The 22,968-nt window shown below is 48.5% G+C and overlaps 1 protein-coding gene across 1 annotated transcript in view; it reads left to right on the top strand.

Annotated features, from left to right (window-relative positions):
- LOC118086797 (ATP-binding cassette sub-family C member 12) overlaps nt 1–22,968 on the top strand; it is a 67,948-nt gene that overhangs the window by 39,772 nt on the left and 5,208 nt on the right. The window contains exons 23-28 of the mRNA XM_060276464.1: nt 7,419–7,605; nt 11,992–12,081; nt 13,003–13,195; nt 15,051–15,210; nt 18,354–18,432; nt 21,975–22,088. Coding sequence (XP_060132447.1) covers nt 7,419–7,605; nt 11,992–12,081; nt 13,003–13,195; nt 15,051–15,210; nt 18,354–18,432; nt 21,975–22,088 — 823 coding nt within the window. The remainder of the gene's footprint in view (nt 1–7,418; nt 7,606–11,991; nt 12,082–13,002; nt 13,196–15,050; nt 15,211–18,353; nt 18,433–21,974; nt 22,089–22,968) is intronic.

Below are 22,968 nucleotides of genomic sequence, written 5' to 3' on the forward strand. Positions count from 1 at the left end.
TCTCCCCCCCTTATTCGCCCCTTCCTGTCCCACCTGGGACCCTGGCTCCTCTACCTTGCCTGAGCCTCGGACACGACTTCCTGCTTCCCCACTGGAATCGGAACTCTCTCTGCTTTCCCCTGTGCTCGGTGATTGGCTTGAACTCAGGAGGGGAGGGACTTCGCGATATCCCCTGTCCCTCACATCCACCCCCCTCCCAAGCTCTCCTTCACCCCTCCCCAGGTCCCCCCCAGGTGTCGGTGACGACTGGAAGCCTAAGAACTCAGTGCTTTCCGAGCCCGTTGGTGTGAACACCTCCCCCCAGTCCTGCACGCCCCCCCCCTTCCGCCTGGGAGGATTGGAATCCCAAAAAGTCCGTGGCGTCAGAGCTGGTGGGGGTAAAAATGTTCTGCCAATCTGCTCCTTCCTCTGACTGGGTGGATCTCGGTGACACCCATACCTCATCCTCTGGTTCCTCAAACTCCGCTTCCCAGCGCCATGGTGAACTGCTCTCCCGTGCTCCCTCCCCCTCCCCCTCCCTTTCCATGTGCCAGGGCTTGGGTCTACGGGGAAAGAGGGCGTGAAATTCTTCTACCAGGAATTCCTCCTGTATCTGAGTGGCTGGGACCCATTCATTCTGGGACGGTGGAGCATCCTCCCATGCCATGAGGTACTCCAGTCCCCCCACCCCCCACCTTGAATCCAGGATGGCCGTGGCCTCATTGAGTTGCTCCCTGCCTTCCCTCCCCCCCCCTCCCTCAGGGGTTTGTTCGCTGTCTCGGAGCCTGCTGCTTTCCCTGTACGGCGACAGCAGCGATCTATGAAACACAGGGTGCACCCTCATGTCCTCTGGCAGTGCCAGCCTGTATGCCACCGGGTTGACCTGTTGCGTGACCGTGAAGGGGCCCAACCTTCTGGGCGCCAGCTTTTTGCATCGCCCTCTGATGGGAAGGCCCTCCGAGGACAACCAAACTTTGTCCCCCACCCTAATGACCTCCCCCGGTCGCCTGTGGCGATCTGCCCCCTTCTTGTACGCTTCCTTGGCTCTCTCCAAGTGTTCTCTAAGCTGCTGGTGCACCGTCTCCAGTTCCTCTACCCAATCCTCAGCCTGTGGGCCCTCCTCCTCCTCCTCCCCCTCCCTCTCTGGGAAAGATCTGAGGTCACGCCCGTAATTGGCCTTAAAGGGCGACACCCCTGTGGAGACGTGCACCGCATTGTTGTAGGCAAATTCTGCCAGTGGCAGGCGATCCACCCAGTCCGTTTGCCGCTGGCTGACGTAGCATCTCAGGTACTGCTGCAGAATGGCGTTGACCCTCTCCGCCTGTCCATTGGTCTGCGGGTGTCTAGCCGTCGACAAGCTGACCTCCACCTGCAGGAGGTTCATGAGCCGCCGCCAGAACCTGGAGACAAATTGGCGGCCACGATCCGAAATAACCCTTAAAGGTAATCCATGCAGTCTGAATACGTGATCCACAAACAGTTTGGCTGTCTCTTCTGCAGAGACCGCCCTGGCACACGGTATAAAGTGGCACATTTTGGACATGAGGTCCACCACCACCAACACTGCGGTCTTGCCCCTGGACGACGGCAGGTCTGTGATGAAGTCCATGGACACTACTTCCCACGGCCTGTGCGGTGTGGCTAAGGGCTCCAGCAAACCTGCTGGTGGCGCTCTGACCACCTTTGCCCGCTGGCAGGTGTCACAGCCCCTTACATAATCCCTCACATCCTCCCGCACCCCTGGCCACCAGAAGTGTCTCATGACTAGGTGAGCGGTTTTGTCCCTCCCAAAATGACCCGCCGTTGGGTTGTCGTGCATCTGCTTGAGGACCGTACGTCTAAGCTGGGTGGTGGGCAGGTACAGTGCACCCTTGTAGAAAAGCAGCCCCCTGCGTTCTGCAAAGTCTTTTGCCTGCTCCCCCCCCCTTCTCAGTTCTCTGAAGATGCGGTTGGCAAATTCATCCGCTGCCGTCAGTGCTGTGAGTTCCGCCTCGCTCACCACTGCTGCTCCGCAGGACCATGCTGACGGGGGGAAAATGTGCCTGGGTGCCGGTGGCGCCTCCTCCTCCATGTACTCTGGCTTGCGGGAGAGGGCATCCGCCCTGACATTCTGCTCTCCCGGGATGTAGTGTATGGAGAAGTTGAAGTTCGAGAAGAACTCTGCCCACCGTATCTGCCGCTGGTTGAGCACCCTGGCCGTTCTCCAGAACTCCAGGTTCTTGTGGTCTGTGCACACCTGGATGGGGTGCTTGGCGCCCACCAGGAAGTGTCTCCAGTGCTGGAACGCAGCGTGGATCGCAAGAAGTTCCCGATCAAACACCGTGTAGTTTCGCTCTGGCTGGGTCAACTTCCTGGAGAAGAAGGCACAGGGTCTCCACTCTCTGTTGGCATCCAGTTGCAACAAAATGGCGCCCACAGCTTTATCAGAAGCATCTGTCTCCACGCGTAGGGGCGCGTCCTGAACCACGTGGAACAGGTTCTGGTCTGAGGCGAACACCCTCTTGAGGCTTTCAAACGCTGCTTGCGCCTCTGGTGTCCACCTGAACTTCTGCTTGCCTCTCAGGCAGTCAGTGATGGGAGCCGTAACGCGAGAGAAGTTCTTGATGAACTTCCTGTAGAAGTTGGCGAAGCCTAGTAGGCGTTGGGCATCTTTGCGCGTCCTGGGGCTGTGCCAGTCCAGGATGGCCTGCACCTTGTCCTTGTCCATCGCCAGCCCCTTGTCTGACAGCTTGTAGCCCAGGAAGTCCACCTCCTTGGTGTGAAACTTGCACTTCTCCAGCTTCACATACAGGTGGTTCTCCTTCAGGCGCTGCAACACCTCCCTGACATCTTTCACATGCTGCACTGGGTCATCGGAATAGATAAGGATGTCATCCAGGAAGACCAAGCATTTCCTGAAGAGGAGGGACCCCAGGACGTGGTGCATGAAGGCCTGGAAGCATGCTGAGCCCCCTTGCAACCCGAAGGGCATCACCAGATATTCAAAAGAGCCCAGAGGCGTGAACATCGTGGTTTTCCATTCATCGCCTTCCCGGATCCTGATCAAGTTGTACGCCCCCCTCAGGTCTAGCTTGGTGAAAATCTTGCCCCTGCGTGCCGCTGTCAGGAGATCATCCACTCTGGGCATGGGGAAAGCCACTGGCTCTGTTACTGAATTCAGCCGTCTAAAATCCACCACAAGACGGCGCTGTTGCGTGTCTTTCTTGTACACCCAGAAGACTGGGCTGCCCCCTGCTGCCTTGCTTTCTCTGATGAACCCCCGCTTGAGGTTCTTGTCGATGAAAGCGCGCAGATCCTCCAGTTCCTGGTCTGACATGGCGTACAGCTTGGCTGGGGGTATAGTTGCCCCTGGCACCAGGTTGATCTGGCAGTCAAAAGGCCTGTGTGGGGGTAGGTGGTCGGACTCCGCTTCGCTGAAGACCTCCTGCAGGTCCCAGTACGGCTTGGGTATCGCCTCACCCCCTTTGATGTGCATGGTGGCCACCGTGGCTATCGGAGGCCCCTCCCCTGGTTGGTGCTGCATGCAATGTTCCAGGCAAAAGTCCGATCCAAAAGTGATGCATCTCTGGTGCCAACCGATGGAGGGGTCGTGGCGCGCCAGCCAGCTCATGCCCAAGACGATGGGGGGGTCTGAGATGGTTGTGACGTTGAATGCCAGTGTCTCTGAGTGCCTTCCCACCGTCATTCTCATGGGGGGGGGTTTGATGAGTGATGGCCCCTCCCAGCAGCTCTCTGCCGTCAATGGTTGCCACGTGCAGGGGAAAATCCAGCTGCAGAAGCTGGATCTGGTGCTCTTCTGCAAAGTTTCTCGAGAAGAAGTTGGCTGAGGCACCACTGTCAATTAGGGCGAGGACCGTCAGGGGATAGCCATTTGGGAGCGTGAGCGTCACTTCTAGAACCACTCCTGCTCTGGGAGGGGTGGGCTGGCTCTGCTCCTCTCTGTGCGGGTGGGTGGGCTGGGGCTGATGTCTGCTGACTGTGCCTGGCTGCTGCCCCTTGTCTCCTGCAGCCAGACTTTCCCGTTTCCCTGCTGTGGTGCTGCGTCAGTGGGGGAGGGCACAACCGTTCCCGCCTTTCCTTGCCACTCCCTGCGATGTGGGCAGTCTCTGACGAGATGCTGGGGGGAGTTGCAGAGAAAGCAATTCCCACCCCTTCCCTCCTTGCGTCTTGGCGCCGCTGGGGTTTGAAAAGCCCGCGCGCGCGCGCTATCAATCTGCATGGGTTCCTGGTCCTGACTGGCCCCAGGCGTGGCTTGAAAGGGTTGTTGCGGGAGTGGCTTCTCCTGCGACCGTGGGAACCAAGCCCGCTTTGCGCGCGTTGCTTGCTTGTCGCTCCACCGGGATTCCTGTCTCACCCCCACCGCCAGAGCCGCTTTGCTCAGCTGATCCATATTACTGGGCTTTGGACCTCTCGAGAGCTCATCCTTCACCTCCTCATGCAACCCCAAGTAGAACGCCGCTTGCATTGGGGGTGACTCTAGTTCCCACCCCAATCTGTGCACCAGCATGGTGAATTTCGCCCAATACGCGCGAACTGTCATATTTCCTTGACGTAAATTATGAAGTTCCTCCTTAGTCTGGTCCATATGACTATCGGACGAATACATCGTTTTCAAACCTTCTAGAAATAGTTTGACATTCTTCATGCAAGGATTCTTTGTTGCGATTAACGGTCTTAGCCACTCCCTGGCTGCCCCGGTAAGGTGCTCCACAATAAACGCTACCCTGTGCTCATCATCAGGGAACTCAGCGTGGTGCAGCTCAAGAGCATACACAATCTCAGTCTCAAAGCCCTGATATTCCCTCGGGTCTCCATTGAACTTGCTTACTAGCGTCCCGGCTCTCCTTCCTGGCAGCACTTGGACTTGGGGTGCCCCTCCCGCCTTGTTTTTCTCTGCATCCAGCTTGTTTTGGAGGTCTACCGCCACCGCCCTTAATTCCTGCTCTCTTTCCTGTAGCGCTCTCACCTGTTCCGCAAGTTGTAGCCGGTCGTCCTGGACCTTCTTAGTCTCTTCTTTAGCTGCCTTCAATTCCCCCTGCGCCTGCAGCGACAGCTGCTGCAGTTCTTGCTGGGCTTGCTCCGCGATCTGCCGCCATTTCTCCGCCTCTGACACGCTCATCCCGGCAACTCCAAAGTAGCCCAAAAAGGATTAGGAGGTTGCTGTCACAGTGGCCGGAGTGGACTACTTCAGAGTAACGACGCTACGCAGCTCTGCATTTTATTCTTTTATTGGTGCTGCGTATTTACAGTGCTGAAGTCATGCTATTTACACGGAGTGATGTGATCAGTCGGTTTCAGAACCTCCTAATGGCTTTTGGCGCGTCTTTCTCCAACACAAAAGCTTTGGCAGACCCATCCTCTTTCCCCTCCTCTTCCTGCGTAGTTCTGGCGTTGGGGGGATGGGTCTCCCCCCCTTATTCGCCCCTTCCTGTCCCACCTGGGACCCTGGCTCCTCTACCTTGCCTGAGCCTCGGACACGACTTCCTGCTTCCCCACTGGAATCGGAACTCTCTCTGCTTTCCCCTGTGCTCGGTGATTGGCTTGAACTCAGGAGGGGAGGGACTTCGCGATATCCCCTGTCCCTCACAGCTGATATTTAATTTTATTGCGTCCTATTATGTTCTAATGAATATTACTTTGATATAAGTTGTTTCTTTTAAAGTTATGTTTTTGATTATGACATTTTTGTATTGGATCAAATCAAGGTGTGCAATCTTGATTTTTCTCCAGCTTGTAAGCCACACTTTGTACAGTGATATAGAAAGGCGGCATACAAATTCAAAGAGACGGGATGGGCTTTTGGGGGCTGATCCGCAGGGCTCCTATTATGTCTCTGTGTCTGTTCCTGACCGCAAGATGTTGTGGCCACAAATGTGGACAGATTCAGAGGGGTAATAAGACAAATTCATGGAGGATCAAGTTTTCAGTGGCTGCTGTTCACAATGGTTGTACACTGCCCCCAGTATCAGAGGCAATGTGCTTCTGAACACCAGTTGCTGGGATCATGAGTGGAAGAGTACTGTTGTGCTCACGTCCTGATTAAGGGCTTTGCATAGGCATCTGGTTGGCTTTCGTGAGAGCAGGACGTTGGACTATATGGGTATTTGGCCTGTCAAGCTAGCTCCTCTTATGTTTAAGCCGGTGGTTGAAATTGGTTTGCAAACCACAGTTTGCCCTTTGCGTGCGCGTTCTCTCTCCCTCCCCCCCCTCTCTTTGCAGGGGGAAAGGATAAGAAAAAAATAACAGAGGATAAGACCAGGGGTCCCCAAACTTACCCGGCTTTGGGCCGGATGCCCGCCGCAGCGATTGCGTGGTGGGCCGGAGGGTGGGGGAGGGCGGGGGGGGTGCAGGAGCGTGCGGCTGTGCACGCCCATGCGCATGCACAAACGCTATTTCTGGCACACTCCCGACCTGGAAAGCGCCGAAAATAGCTTATGCGCATGTGCAGAAGCCTCCGCCGACCCGGAAGTACACTGGAAATGACGCTTGTGCGTGTGCACAAGCTATTTCCATCGCTTTTCCGGGTTGGAAGTCGGCAGCCGCACCGCACCACACCACACCGGTAAGAGCGGGTGGCGGCAGCGGGGATCCCCGGGGGGTGCATAAAAGAGCCTCGGGGCCATATGTGGCCCCTGGGCCGTAGTCTGGGGACCCCTGGATAAGACCCTCAAGTGCTACTAATCCCAATGCTTGCATGATATTGTGCTCATGTACTGCTTGAAGTGACTAGAGAAAGCTTTTATTTCCTAAAATTCATATACTGCCGATTATTATTTTGTTAACTCCCTCAAATGTAGCCGTGTTGGTCTGAGTCGAAACAAAATTAAAAAATTCCTTCAGTAGCACCTTAAAGACCAACTAAGTTTTTATTTTGGTATGAGCTTTCATGTGCATGCACACTTCATAATCAATTAACGACTGTTAATTACTGCAATTGGTCTTGGGGGGGCGGGGGAAGCAAGGGCTGAGGTGCTAAGGAAAGCTTGATCATGTATAATGAGATAAGAATCCTATGTCTCTGTTCATTCCAGGTGGCTCCATGGTTTAAAGCTTGCCAATGAGTTGCAATTCAGCAACTTCTCTTTCCAGTCTTAGCACCTCCGCCCTTGTTTCCCCCCTGCAAGACCAATTGCAGTCATTAACAGTCATCAACAGGTTTACCACTCCTATCAGCCCATCACCCATTCCCATCACCCCCACCCCCACCCTCTGAATATACATAAGGGTCTGGTTACTTCTGTTTCAGTGTATCTGATGAAGTGTGCATGCACACGAAAGCTCATCCCTCAAAGCAGTTTACAAAAAAAGCTAAAACAAGAAAATTACCAAAAAGAAGAACCAACAACAATGATTTAAGGCTTCCAAAAAGCCAAAACAGCAGTAGACTAAAAACAGAATCAAACTCAGGCCAGCTTTCTAACTACTGGTTTTGGTTCCAGTTTTAGAAAGCTGAACGATGAGAGCTCCAACCACTTCATTCTGTTCAACTATGCACTGCGGTGGTTTGCGTTGAGGACGGACATGCTCATGACCATCATGACTTTGACTGTTGCCCTCTTTGTCGTCCTCACCCCCTCTTCCATCACCACTGCGGAAAAAGGCTTGGCTTTGTCTTACACTATCCAGGTAAGTGAATCGCCCGGATAGCTCAAGCTTCATTCTGACACACTCCAAACCAGACCTGAAGTGGCCCAAGACACCATTGGGGGTGGGTGGGAAGGGTCTGTCTGTTTCAGTTTCTCCTTTTTCCAACCTTGAGTTCAGTTCTCCATGTTTCCCCATTAGTTTGCAATTTTTTTAAAAAAGTCATTGTGAATATTCATCAGCATTTTAATGCAAATTTCTCCTCTTAACATAAACATTTCTGTATGTGTTTTTTGCCTAATGTACCCTACCATAGCGTGTTTTATGTATTTTCTCACTAATTTATTTGTTTGTTTATTTTATTTTATTATCATTGGTTTAATTGCCTCCTAAACAACTGTCTTAAGCCAATTTGCCCACTTTGATTAAAAAAACAGCTTAAAACATCAAATAAATTTTATACAAGACTGAAACCCTAAGAAGTGGACACTCGTCACAAAGACCCATTTATCTAGCTGGGAAAGCCTTTTGGAACAAAGTGTCACCAATTGTCTCCAGAAAGTGCAGATAGTGTGTGCATTTATGATTTTTTCTTTTTGCACACTTTGCCCTAGTGTATACATTTCCCCACATGTTCCTTGGCTGGGCAACTGCGCTAAATTTTTTGGAGAAGGGATAGCTGTGTTTTGGTTTATGCATTGTCCTGGAAAGTGCGCATTAGAAAGCTTTGCCTTTAAATAAATGCAAACAGAGGCCCACGTGGTAAGCCACCATGAAAGAACGAACCCTCCAACTGTACCGCTTTAATAGGTACAGAGCATATTTTCTCACTGTATCTATAAGCCCAGCTGCTGGGTCCCCGATATGCAAAGTGCATCCTTCAAATACATCTGGTTGCGTTAGCTTTGCAATCTAACCCCTTTTTGCTAATGTCAAGCACGGATTGAAATGTTAAACACATTGTTTGGGGGGAGCTAGTTTGTTGCTCTTCCAAAATGTACAGATTTGTGGTATTCTTTTGCCAGGGTGCAAAAGGGGAAATTTGTGCCTCTGTGCATTTTCTGGAGTTTCCGGCAGCTGTTAAAAGTGTGAAACGGAGGCATGTGTTAGCAAAAACACACAGGAGATCCGCGCTGAAGGAGCTGCGGACAGCTGGGGATCCTGCTACATGCCTGCTTACCCTTTGCCCTCCAGTGCTTTGAAACATGTCGCCGTTTCACTTTCTATGGTGTCCACCCTGCCACATAAAATGGTGAAGCCGACCTGAGCCCATGCATTGGAAGATGCAAATCTGAAGACGGCGGAGATTGGCCCATTGGGGCAAAGAGGACATTGCCCCACCACTCTCCTCTTGGCTAGCCCCCTCATGCCTGCCTCTTTCTTCCAGCCACACCAGGGCAGCAGCTTCCTTCTCCTCAGTCTCAGCGCTGCCTTTGTAGAACGTAGAGGAGGACATGGACGAAACCAGAATTACAGGCAACTCCCAATTTACACAAGGGTTACGTTCTCAGGCACCGCACGTTTACATGAGATCTCTTATATTTGAAACATCGTTAGAAAAGCATGCAAACACCCTCTAAACCTCTGGAAACCATTGGAAAAACCAGCAGCATTTACCAGTCATCAAACTCTGCCAAATTCTACCACTATGCCACCTTCCAAATTTCCTTGACCAAACTCCAACTTTCCACAGTCCTTAATGGTCAGTGCAAAAGCTCCTGGAATTGCACTTGCAAAGCCTTGTGGGATTGCTAGGGGCTGTTTCTGCTCCTCCCCCCCCCCTGTCTAGCTCTTTTAAGGCCGTTTCTGCCATTTGTAAAGCCATTTGAAAAGCTTCCAGATTCAGCATGATGAGTCAAGTGGACGCATGTAAATTGGTCGTTGCCAATAGTTGGCTTTGCCTGCCTTGGTTTCTCTGGCTCCACCTACTGTTGGTCTCCCTTCCGCCCACCCTACCAGTCCCAAGAGGAATCAGCCACCACTATCTGTAGATAAAAAGCCTTCTTACTAAGGCACACCATTGGTTCATCTAGTCCAGTGTTGCTTACTCTGACTGGCAGCAGTTCTTCAGAGATTCAAACAGAGGTCCTTTGCATCACCTGCCGCCTGATCCTTTCTGAACCGGAGATGCCAGGATCTGAACCTGGAACCTTCTAAGTGAAAAGCATGTGCTCGGTCACCAAACCTCAGCCCTTCCTCACATGATGTCTGTGGTCCAAAGTTTGTGGCATCCATAGAAGCAGTCGCAACAGTTGAGTGACTGATGTGGTTATTCCTGGAGCAAGTGAGATCGATGTCAGAAGTGATCGCCCGACCCAAGTGATTGATTCTTACGGAATTATCCAAGTAGTCTGGAAAACAGCCAAGGTGGGGGATCCATCTTCCACAACCCTCCAGAAATTTGTGTGAACTGACCCTCAGGAATGGAGGGTTGAGAATGGGGGCTCCTTGGAATGCCTGAAGTCAGTGACCTTCCATTTATTTTCTTCTTTTAAAAAAGTTGCTTTTTTCCAGGTTCTACAAAACCTTTCCTTGGGGCAAAGAAGTGCAGTAGGATCTTTCTGCTGTGATTTTCATCTTACATGACGATCAATATGTTATTTTCTTAAGTCATCTTAAGCATCCTTATCGCAAAACACTCATCATAGCCCCCACCCCCACCCCTTTTCTCCATCCTTAACCTTTACACTCTCAGACTAGTGATGGAAATACATTTCCAGTTGTAATGGATCTCTCAGAGGCAACAAATGCTTGCCTGTATTTGTTGACTTAACCTTTCCTCGTCCTGACTCAGAAACTCTGTTCCTGACATTTAAGCTTCTGTACAGTGAATGCAAGGAGCCGTCTGTTATTATCGCAGGATTAATGATGTGCCGCTCATGTCTATGCTTTATGCACGTTAGCACATAGGGGGGAAGGCAGATTTAGCTTAAAGTGGTGTTGTTTTCCCTAAGGCACGAGGCATTTTTATTTTTATTTTGGTCATGGTAAATTGCAAGTCCCTTTATTTAACTCGCTTTCCGAAAGGACAGCTCTTTCCTAGGAGTCAGCAGAGCTGCCCCTCAAGTCAAATTGTGAATGATATAGATAGATAGATAGATAGATAGATAGATAGATAGATAGATAGATGATAGATAGATAGATAGATAGATAGATAGATAGATAGATAGATAGGCCTCTAGTTAGTCATTCTCCACGGGCAGTTGTTAACTAGTTCTGAAATGGCCTTGGGGGTTCATCGTTCGAGAGTGTTGCTGCCGGGTCTGTGACTCATTCTCTTTTCCTTAGCCTCCTTTTCGCTTTGAATATTTCCTGCACTTTGCTTCTCCGAGTAGCCATCCATGAAAGCAGATGAAGAGGGGCTTCTCAGAAGCTGTAGACAGGGGCGTAGGAAGGGGGGCGGTGGGGGTGACCCACCCCGGGTGTCATCCCTGAGGGGTGTGTGACAAAATCCCCCCCCTGGGCGGATCACCGTGCTGCCCCCCCAGGCACCAATCGCTCCCCTGGACACCAACCGCCGCGCCAACCATCCCCAATGGGCGCTGATCACTGCGCCGATCGATCCCCGAGTGCCGGTCGGTCGCTGCACCGGTCGCTGCCCTCAGCGGCTCGCCCTGCCCCCTGGGTGCACGGCATGTGCGCCGCTCCTGGTGCCCGAGCGGTTAGCTCCACCGCTGACTGGAGAGCCAAATTTGGATAAGCAACAGGTCATGAGATGAGGTAAACACACCTATTTGGGAATGAACCGATATGAGCTGATCCATATGTCTTGGACCGGTTGGACACAGAAGAATGGTGGGAGGAACCAGCTGGGGAACCCCCACAAGGGAAGAAGGCCCAGAGCCTGGGAATTGGTGGTGGGACAATGATGGGTGGTCAGAGGGAGGGGAAGGAGAAGGCAAGGAGGAGTTGTCAGAAGCTGAAGAGGTAACAGGGCTTAGTGAGTGTGAGGGGGGTGGGTCCATGACATCAGAGGTAGAAGCTGAAATAGGAAAATGGGACGAGGGAGGCCAAGAGGCAGGGACAACTCTTTCCATGGAGGCAATAGCAGGCAGTGTGGTGGTGGCACTCACCTGACCGCTGGTTGGTCATGTTACTGCTGGTACAGGAAAGGTGGTGACACACCAGTGGGGGCACCAAAATTGGCTCCACCAGCGCATTTACACCACAATAACCTCACACCCAATACTTCCCGGGAAACAGCAGCAACAGTGTGGTGGGGCGGTGGAGCTCACCTAACCTCTCAAAACTGGCGCTGACTCCGGCAGGTTCCCGTGCATGGGAGAGTAACACTTTGGTATATCCTGCAGTGACTGCAATGAATAGAACTGAATTCTTTCTGCTTTTCTGTTTGGCGCACAGGTAGCTAATTATTCCCCCAGCACAGCTTCCTGATCTTTCCCCTTCCTTTCTTCCCCTCCTTCATAGTTGAGTGGACTTCTGCAAGTGTGTGTGAGAACGGGATCGGAGACAGAAGCTCGATTTACACATGTTGAGCAAATTATGGAATATATCACGGTAAGAAGGTCCCCTAGCGAGAGTACTGTATTTAATTCTAGCTAGGCTCTATCTGTACTAAAGCAGTTTGAACCCCCAAAGAATCCTGGGTAGTGTAGTTTGTTAAGGGTGCTGAGAGTTGTTAGGAGGACCTTAGGTAAAGGTAAAATGTATTCCCCTCCCAGAACTACAGTTCCCAGAGTATCATGGGAAGAAGATTGGCTGTTAAACTACTCAGAATTGTAACTCTGTAAAACTGATGTTTTAATGTATTTTTAATCTTTTGTTGGAAGCTGCCCAGAGTGTCTGGGGAAAGCCAGCCAGATGGGCGGGGTATAAATAATAAGTTGTTGTTGTTGTTGTTGTTGTTGTTGTTAAAGCGGCATGGTGCTGGCCTAAGTGTATAGTGCAAATGGTAGAGAGACTCGCATTAGTTTGACCTACCAGAGCAGCGCAGCGTTACAAGGGATGCTGAGAGGGAAGTCAGATCAGAAGTGACATTCTCAAGAATCACCACAGCCCTTGAGGTGTTGGTCCATTATTTACAGTGTGTATTGACTTCCACGCAAACACAAACACACACACCCTCATTATCACAGCTCAGTGACTCATTCCTGCCAGGCAAGAGCACTTGAGGTAGAGTGCAGTTGGTAAGGGATGTGGCTTGAGGAGAGGGGTGTGTGGCCAGTGTGGAGTGGAGTTCTGGGGGGCTGGAGAGGGCTGCATTCACACACACACACACACACACACACACACACACACACACACTGTGGGGTCCCCATCATTGCTTTAAGCACTGCCATAAGTAACTGGACTGCACTTGCTTTGATAGCTAGTTACAGAAAATGTTTGCACCTCTTTTTAAAAAGCCCAGTCGTGATAGACCCAAGTTGTAGTGATAGCGGATGAATCCCACCAATCCCCCGCCCTGCTCTCTTCCAGAAGTGTGTTCCTGAAACAGCAGAGGGCAAGGAAGTGCAAAAGCTCCCTCCCCCAAACTGGCCTTCTCAGGGTGAAATTACCTTCATTAACTACCGGATGAAATACCGAGAAGACAGCCCCTTGGTGCTCCATGACCTAAACATGAACATTCACGGCAAGGAAAAAATCGGGATTGTTGGCCGGACGGGCTCGGGTGCGTTACTTTTAGTTCAGTCCAGCTGATTTATTTGCTTATTTTGTGGCTGGGGAGGGTGGGTGGGAGGAGGGCTTCTGTATTTCCCTGACTTTGCATAAATGCTCAAGATAGACCATCGGGTGCTGATCGAACTGGGCCAGAGTCACCATCTGAGATGGAGCTAAGCCTGCCCTGTTTGCTTCCATCCCCTACCAGATCAAATATCTGTGTTGAGGGTTTTTCCCCCATCCTTTTTTAGCCATGTCCCAGGCTGCAGTCCCTTGATCCCATCAAATCCAAAAGGAGTCACTGAGAAGCAAGCACGTCCCTATTTGCATAGCCCCACCCCTTCATCTGCATAGCTAAACTCTGAGTTCTGTTTCTTGGTGCAATGCTGTGTTCCATGATGGGATCTTGGAGACACAAGTGTGATGGGATATTTGCTTCTTAAGATTATAAGGGTCTTGCTCAGATTAGACGCACTGAAATTAATAAATAAATTAATAAATTTCAGTGGGTCTAATCTGAGTAAGACCCTTAGAATCTTAATAAATTTCAGTGAGCCATGTCCATTGACTTCAATGAGTCCACTTTGAGTCTCTTTGACTCTCATTAGGTAACACCCTAAACAAAAGACAAACTGTTTTAAACTGCTTAATATATATTATGTAACATGAAACTCCACCAACCATCCAGCCAATCATGGGAGTCATTGTCCCTATCTGCATAGTCCCACCCCTTCATCTACATAATTCAGTCCCATGTTCCATTTCTTGGTCTGATGTTGTACTGTGGTGGAATATTTGGCTTTAAGAGTTTGATTAAGAGACTCTTTGAAACTGCTCATTATATATGATATGGCATGAAATGGTATCTACCAACCACCCAACCAGCTATTTCCTATATGATGGTTATGTGTGCTATTATGGACTGGGAAGAAATTTATTTGGTTCACATTTTAATGTGAACCTACTAAATTTGCATTCCCCTAGACCAATATGCAAACAGAAACACAGCTCTCCTTTTGAAATTTGCACTTCTCCAAATTTCTCTCCATTACATTGCTTTGTGGGGGCTTAGTTCTGAAAAGTGACAAATAATTGGACTGGATCAATAAATATTCTGCTTATCATCCTATAACTCCTTACAAATGGGCTTAAGAAATGGACTAAGCATGGAAAGTATAATATGATTTGTGTGTGCGTTTGTGGAATATGGATAGGATGGGCAAGCCCAGGGGCATAGGAAGGGGGGTTGTGGGGGCGGCCCACCCCATGTGTCATCCATGGAGGGTGACAAAATCCCCCCTGGGCGGATTGCCATCCCCCCCCCCGGGCACCAGTTGCCACACCATTAGCTCCCAATGGGCACCAATGGGCGAGCCAATCGCCCCCAATGGGCACCGAACGGCCCCCTGCGCACCAATCGCTGCACCAGTCACCCCGAATGGGCGCTGAGCGCAGTGTCAATCGCCCCCCTGGGCAGCTCACCCCACCCCCCCAGGTGCACGGCATGTGCTCCACTGCGGGTGCCCAAGCGGCTAGCTCCGCCGCTGGGCAAGCCCTGCTGGGCTCATATTGGATTGCCTTGGATTAAATCATTTCCCTCCCACCCAGAATCAGGAAATAGCTTGGCTTAATGTGGGACAATCAGACTCTATTTGGATCCCATTGTGATTTCAGTTCATTACATGATGGAATCCAGTCTTCATCCCATGGTCCACCAACCAAGCCCCTTGCTTATCTGCAGGTTTCTGGAGGGAAATGCTGGTTCCCCACTCAGAAATCACCACCCTGCACGCTTGATCTAGAACTTTTTCAGTAGGATGAAAACCCACGTATTTGGTTTCTTAAATGCTGCATCCTTCTTTCAGGAAAATCATCCTTAGGGGTCGCCTTGTTCAGACTAGTGGAACCAACTGCTGGCACCATCCTCATTGACAAGGTTGATATCCTCTGTATTAGTTTGGAGTCTCTAAGGACCAAGTTGTCGGTCATTCCTCAAGATCCCGTTCTGTTTGTAGGTACAGTAAGGTAGCTGTTGTGACAATTATCAAATTAACCTTTGCTGCAAAAGTGAAACCTAACCAACTAGTGCTAGTTTCAAAATCACTCTGTAAGGGAAGGGGAAGAACATCAACATGATTTGCCCTTTGCTGCAGACAGGAGGTTGAGACAGAGAGTACTTTGCATAAAGTAACCCAGTAAGTTCTTGACTCAGGTTGGGTCATAGAGGAAAGGGGGAAAGGTACAGTGATGCAGAACCTAAACATCTGGTAAACAATCGAAAGGCAGACCCTGTGAACACCAAGTGGCTGTCGTGGCATCTCTACAGTATATGTACTTTGCATTGGAAGTTAGGACGGAAAACCAATTTAAGAAATTATTTTATTGATTTATTTATTTAGAGCATTTGTAGTGCACTTTTTAGCCAAAAAGGCTCCTGGAGTGGCTAATACGCAATTTAAAAAAGACAGTCCCTGCCTGCAGGCTTAGTCTTTTTTTTTTTTTTTTAAAAAGACACACAAAGGAAAATGTACAGGGAGGGAAGAGGAAAATAAAAACTCAGGCATGAATTTGTAAGCGGTTCTTATAATGATCAGCTGGCACAGTTCAAGGGAAGAAGGTTCCTGGTGGAGCTGGTCTTTCGGAAAAGCTGATGGAGTGAGCCTCCTGCTTCCAATCTCTCCCAGTGAGGCAGCCTGTTGGAATGGCTGATTCCAGGTGACTATTGAGGGAGAGGAGACCTGAAGGGGTGAGCTCTGCTTCCCAGAAAACATGCAGATATATGTATGCTTTATTTACAGTGGTACCTTGGTTCTCAAACTTAATCCGTTTCGGAAGTCCATTCCAAAACCAAAGCGTTCCAAAACCAAGGTGCACTTTCTCATAGAAAGTAATGCAAAATGGATTAATCCGTTCCAGACTTTTTGAAAACAACCCCATAAACAGCAATTTAACATAAGTTTTATGATCTCACGGGACCATTGATCATTAAAATGAAAGCAATAATCAATGTACTGTGCTATAAAATAAATAAGACAGTATTGTAAATGATAAAAATTAAAAATAATTTTTTTTCTTACCTGCACACATTGTTTGGATGGGAGGGGGTGGCGCTTTTATCCATTTCTGCAGTCACACGGTCAATCAGTAGTAGCAGAACTGGGGTTCCACACAGTCACAAAAACAAATTAACTGAAAAAGCCTCAAAAACGAAAACACACAAAAAATAGCAAAAACAAAAGCGCCAAACCTAATCTGTTCCGGAAGTCTGTTTGACTTCTGAAATGTTCGAAAACCAAGGTGCAGCTTCTGAAAGGTGCAGGCGCCCCAGAAACGATGGCCAACAGCCACACCAGATGTTCGGCTTCCCCAAAACATTTGAAAAGCAGAACACTTACTTGCGGGTTTTTGGTGTTTGAGAACCAAGACATTTGAGTACCAAGGCATTTGAGAACCAAGGCATTTGAGAACCAAGGTATCACTGTATTTCCTTTCCTATAGTATAACTATAGTATAACAGGGGTCAGCAAACTTTTTCAGCAGGGGGCCGGACTATATTTTGAAGGAAAAAAAATGAACAAATTCCTATGCCCCACAAAAAACCCAGAGATGCATTTTAAATAAAAGGACACATTCTACTCACGTAAAAACATGCTGATTCCTGGACTGTCCACAGGCCGGATTGAAAAGGCGATTGGGTGGCATCCGGCCCCCGGGCCTTAGTTTGGGGACTCTGGTATACCAGAAAGAAAAAAGCACACAGAACATTGTACATACATAAACAAATATCCCAAGAAGCACCCAGCCCCCCACAAACCCCACAAACTCAGACATAAGGACACATAAGTCAGCCATTCTTAAAATAGTCAGTGCCACCGTTTGTATGTAAAGGGGTTCAAGTCCAAGTACATTTATTCAGAAGTACGTCACACAGAGCTCAGTACAACTTATTCCCAAGTAAATGACTTTCAGATTGCAGTGCCATTGGACATGGTGGGACTTACTTCTGAGTCAACATGCATAGGACTGCAGTGTAAGGCAATGGAAGCCCCCTTTTCAGTTTTAGAACTCTACGTATTTGCATGTAAAAAGTATAATGCCTCATTGAGCCAGTCAAAGGTTAAACGCATGGAGTAAGATGAGAGAAATGGTCTGCTTTCCAGGTAAATACAGTAAGGAGATCTTATACAATGGTCATGTAATACAATGTTATCAGGATTTCTTTTCTCTCTGGACTCTACTGGTATTATTTAAAAGACCCTGCTAACACCAGTAATGTTGGTATTTTGGTTAATAAATTGGTTTAAAATAGTAGAATGAGAATTCCCTGGATGCCCTGATGCTGGTTTGGGGCAAGTATTTGTTGGTGAGAAAGCCCCAGCAGAGATTTAAAATCAAAAAACATGCAGCAAAGTAAAGTGTGGAAATATACAGTAGGCTGTTAGACCTTTAAAATATCCCCTTCTAAGTTTATTCCAAAGCTCCCACTTCCCTTTAGCATAAAAAGATACCACACTGTTTGTAAAATAAAAATGGTTTACTTACAAACTCTTCAAAGGTCAGATTTATGTGCTTTTCCATACAGCAGCAGCCAACAAAAGACAGGCAGTTTAACTTAGCTTCGAAATTGGTAAATGTTTCTAAATGATTTGTATAAAAACACAAAGATGGCTTGCTAAACCCACATGGTCTGGCTTGGAGCATTTAGCCCAGACATCCTTTCTGGTTGTTTTCATGGTGGAAAGAAAGAGAGAGAACAAAGGTTTTGGTAGATACGTAACCTTTCCTCCCAAGGTGAGGGGGTGTGACCTAGCTAAGCCTGGCAGGACAGTTTACTCTATGATCTTAACCCTTCATTCATTAACTAGAGCTATGCAAGCTGTTTATATGAGGCCGCTATATCCCACAGATAACTTCTTAAGAGCATAGATGTTGCCTTTCTCAAACAAGCCAAAGCTCATCTAATCCAGCATTCTGTTCCATACAATCAGATATCTCCAGAAGCTCACAAACAGGACATGGCAACAATGTCCCTCCATGTTTCTTGCCCTCAGTCTCAACTGTGCAATAATAATGAATCCAAGGGTCTAGTCCACAAGAACTGCAGCAGCAGGCAATGTTTTCTTTCTCAGGGGCAATGTGCTTCTTTCATTCTCATTCCTACCTTACAGGTACAACTTAGATCCATTTAAAGACCACACAGACGATGAAATTTGGCAAGCTCTGAGGAGAACATTTATGAAAAACACAGTATGTTATATATATATATATGTATTTCTTTGTTTTCCCAATCTAATCTATTATTGTCTGATGTAAATGACAGCATATGGAAAATTTTGATTCCCTGTTAACCATGTATCATTAATCACAAGATACCAAAGCAGTAGTGAGAATAATGTGGCTAATATCCAGTCCCATTTAAGATTTGAACAATTAATGTTCACTAATTACATTCTTAATTGTCCTTTCCTCTTTTAAAAGGCAGAAATAATTGATGGCTGGAGAAATGGCATTGCAAAATTCGGAGAAGTGTAGATTTCGAAGCATGGCTGTGTTTTGGTTCTTGTATTGTTTCAGAATGACCGTTCCCCACATAAAAGGGGAGGCGCATCTTGCATGGAAATGCGCAGCCCCCTGGGATCCCTGGGGCAGCCCTGGAAGTTCGGAGGCCAGTGCTGCCTTCCTGGGCTGGATACTTGTGGACTCCGTCCATGAAGTTACCTGTCCAATCCAGCTCGGGGGAGGCGTTGCCGGGGGGATTGGCCAGGTAGGAGGAGGTAACCTTACTTTGAACACGGCTGAAGCAGAGTCATTCCTGGGAATCAGTTGATGGCTCCAGAGCTTTCCCACCCTCCACTCCCAAAAAATTAATGATTGCATGACAGGTTATTTCCTTCCACAGGTGTACACACATGCAGGCGCTGCTACGACAAGGCTGCTGTTGAAGGGCCGGAAATGAATTTTCCCTGCATTGGCAGGTTTTGCCTTTCCTGTAGCAATTCGTCACAGTTTTGGTGGATGCAGGCCTTGGGCGGAATCCTTTAGTCATCTGCATAAATAGGGGGGCGTGGGGCGGTGATCCCCCGCCCCCATTGCGGCGGCAATAACAGGGTTCCTGTAAATGGGGCTAAGGGGGAGGCATTGACCATATGCATTAGGCTGTCATTGCCCTCCCCCTCCAGCGGCTACGATCGAGGGGGGGGGACAGGCTATCTGCTTGAACATATGTTCTCCAGAGCTAGCCCACCCCCCACCCCCCCCCACATGCTGGATAACCCTGAAATTACCCTGATCCCCGGCTGGGGGATGGGATGCCTGAGCCAAGGTCTCCCTACATCCGAACTCTTAATAAAGTTGTGGCCAATTTTAATCCCATAGAACGTGGTCTTGTGTCATCATTCCGCTTGGGGGCTGCCTGGGGGCTTTGGGGGACTCCACTTGACTATGCAAAGTGCAAATACATGTGTGTGTGTGTGTGTGTGTGTGTGTGTGTGTTTGTGCTGGGGTTGTGCCTTCAGCTGTACAAATGCAGCCCCCATGTTGCAAAGAGACAACTCTGCCTATACCCAACTCCCTTGCTGTCTCCCCCATTTACACCTATTGGTGACCACACAAATTACAGCAAGACAACTTTTTCCCTTGTAAAAATATTACATAGTAAGAGATGTACTGTATACCTCATAGTGTTCATAAGGCTGTCAGGCTCAAAAGGCAGGGATCTGGTAGCTCGGGACAGGTAATGAATGTGTAGGCAGAAGACAGACAGAATCTTAGCAGAAAAGGGAGGAAAATGGGAAATTTAGCAGATTTAGAAGCTTTATAAAGAAGTGGAATAGAACAGGCATAGCTGCCAAGTTTTCCCTTTTCTCACGAGGAAGCCTATTCAGCATAAGGGAAAATCCCTTTAAAAAAGGGATAACTTGGCAGCTATGAGAACAGGTCCTCTAGAGTCAATCAATTCCTGGGTCAGCAGGACTATGGGCACTTGCCCAAGTATACCAGCAGGAGTTACCTGCAATTTCTCGTCCAATCAGAAGCATGGGATGAGCAGAGAATTGCTTGGAAACAGTAGCACCTGTCAAAGCCTTAGAGCAGCTCTAATAAAATCGGCTCCCCCGCCACCCCGCCTTCATTTTAATTGTAAAACTATAAATGTTTACACAAGCTGCTCTGAGCATTTGCCCAGGTGCCGCAGGATTTCAATTTGTTGTTCTGCTTTGCCACCAGTGCTCCTTGTGAGAGGAGGGAAATCCAAACAGATTAAGCTGGGATATTGACTCAGCAGCCAGTAATCCTCTGGGTCAAGGTCAGGGATGGGATGGGGAAACCTCCTGATGTGGTTGGACTCCAATTCCCATCAGCCCCAGCCAGCATGGCCAGTGTTGACCAATTATGGGAGCTGTAGTTAGGAATGGAGGAGAAATTCAATCCAGTTTACATTAAGAAATGAACCGGCTTAATTTGCACTTTCTGAAACAATACAAGAAGCAAAACACAGCCGTCCTTCAAAATCTACACTTCTCCGAATTTTGCCATGCCATTTTCTAGCAAGGTAAATTTTACAAAAATGAAAATGCTGGGGTAAAGGTTGTATAGATGCACATATATTCATGGAAATAGCATACAAAGATGCATTATATTAAAGGAAATCGCTTCACAAAAAATTGTGTGTTAGACAAAATTTGGAAACAAACTGTCTATATTAGAGGAAATTCACACTTAAATGCTGATGGATTTCCATGAGGACTTTCACTTTTAAAAAAATAAATGCAAACTGATGTGGAAATGTGCAAAACAGAGAGCGAGAGAGAGATTCACCCCAAGTTGTACTTCAGCTGCATCTGGAGAACCACAGGTGTTCCCCATCCCTTGGGAAGCAAATCATGCTGAAAACGGAAAGAGAGGTTAGGGTAGGGGGTTTGGGGGAGAGTGAGTCAATCTATTGGCAGGTAGTTAGTTTTACACACCCACCCACCCACACCACCCACCCGCTCACCCAATGAAAGAAATATGATTTCTCTTTTTTTCATTAATTCCTTTATTTACTTCAACAGTTTGTATACCTCTTAATCACATCCATTTCTAAGCAGTGTGCAAGAGGCCCAATACAACAGGGCTAAAAATGAGTTAAAACTACAGAATCTAAGAGTTCAGTTAAAAAGCCTGATGGAGTAATCATCATAATAATAATAATGATAATGTATTCATTTCATAAGCGCCAGATGTTCAACAGAGAGGGGCCTGCTCTGCAAAATTGGTCCCACTATACGGAACACATGGCTCCTTGTGGGTGCGAGTCGTGCATCTGAGCCATGGGGACCACTAACAGCGATTTCCCCCAAAGGCCTCAATGATAGAGGAAGGGTATAAGAGATCAGGTGGTCCCTGAGCCACCCTGGGCCCAAGTTGTTAAGGGCCTTGTAAAATAACACAAGAACCTTGAACCTGGCCGGGTGGTGTATGTTTTCCATACAGTATCACCATTGTGCGGTGATTGTTTGCTCAAAGCAGAATCTGGTCGCCATCCCAAAACGCCTCCGTGCCAGATCTTTTATTCACATCACTCCTTCGTCATTCCTCCTGCCCCTCAGTTGCTTCCCCCCACTCTCACCCTTGCCTGCCGCCATCAGACGTTCAAGCAGCTTTTCCCTCTTCCCTCTTGCACATCCATCTCCTTATACTCGACAGGGATCAGTGACGTTGTGTCAAAGATGGTTTCCTGCCCTGTTGTTGTGGTGTGTGCAACAAATAATAAAATGTATAATCATGGCGGCGTTTCTCTTGTATCCTAGGTTTCAAAACTGCCAGGGAAGTTAGAAGCAGAGGTGGTTGAAAATGGAGAGAACTTCTCCGTGGGGCAGCGGCAGCTGCTCTGCATGGCGAGGGCGCTCCTCCGAAATTCAAAAGTGAGTTCCTGGAGTGGTCGCTGTTTCTCGACTGTTCCGGAATGCATAAGGCACCCTAGGTCCTAAAAACACACTTCTTCCTGCATTTCTCCTTCTTTGCATTCGTTTCTAAAGGGAAGGGTTGTAGCTCCACGGTAGAACATCTGCCTTGCATGCAGAAGGTTGCAGGTTCAATCCCCAATTGCATCTCCGGTTAGGGCTGGGAGGGACTCCCCACCTGAAACCCTGCCAAGTCAGTGTAGACAATACTGCAATGCAGGAACACTGACCACCATGAGAACAGGATGCTGGACTAGATGGGCCATTTGGACTGATCCATTAGGGCTCTTCTTGAGCTCTTGGCTCTTGATTTCAGTGGGAAGCCTGTTAGCAGGACCTGAGCACAACAACACTCTTGTGGCACCCAGGGACATTTACTGACAGCAGAGCTGCTTGCAGGGATGAGTGAGAGAGACCTGCTTCCTTTGAAATCCTGCTGGTGGCCTTCCCAGAAGCATCTGCAAGAAACAGGATGCTGAACCTAGGTGGACCTTCGACCTGATCCCTGACCAGGGTTCTTTTTACATTCTGTCCCTGAGCTTGCCAGAGCCGATTTCAATAACTTTCTGTTATTGGACCTCATTCAAATGTTCTTCCCATTCATTCCTCCCCTGCTGTGTTGATACTTCCACCCTGCTTTAGTTGTGCTCCTGCGCTGATTTATGTTGCCTCATTAATATGACAAACTGCTGAAATTATAGCACAGTTCAAGAGCTGTAATAATAAATTTGGGGCACATTTCACGTTCATCATGATGACACACCACCATCACGGAACTTTGTCAAAGCAACTGCAACCATTTGCAAATATTTCAGAGGGTCTCGTATGGGTGGGTCCTGCT

The sequence above is a fragment of the Zootoca vivipara genome, chromosome 6 (genome assembly GCF_963506605.1).
Source record: "Zootoca vivipara chromosome 6, rZooViv1.1, whole genome shotgun sequence".
NCBI classification, from domain to species: domain Eukaryota; kingdom Metazoa; phylum Chordata; class Lepidosauria; order Squamata; family Lacertidae; genus Zootoca; species Zootoca vivipara.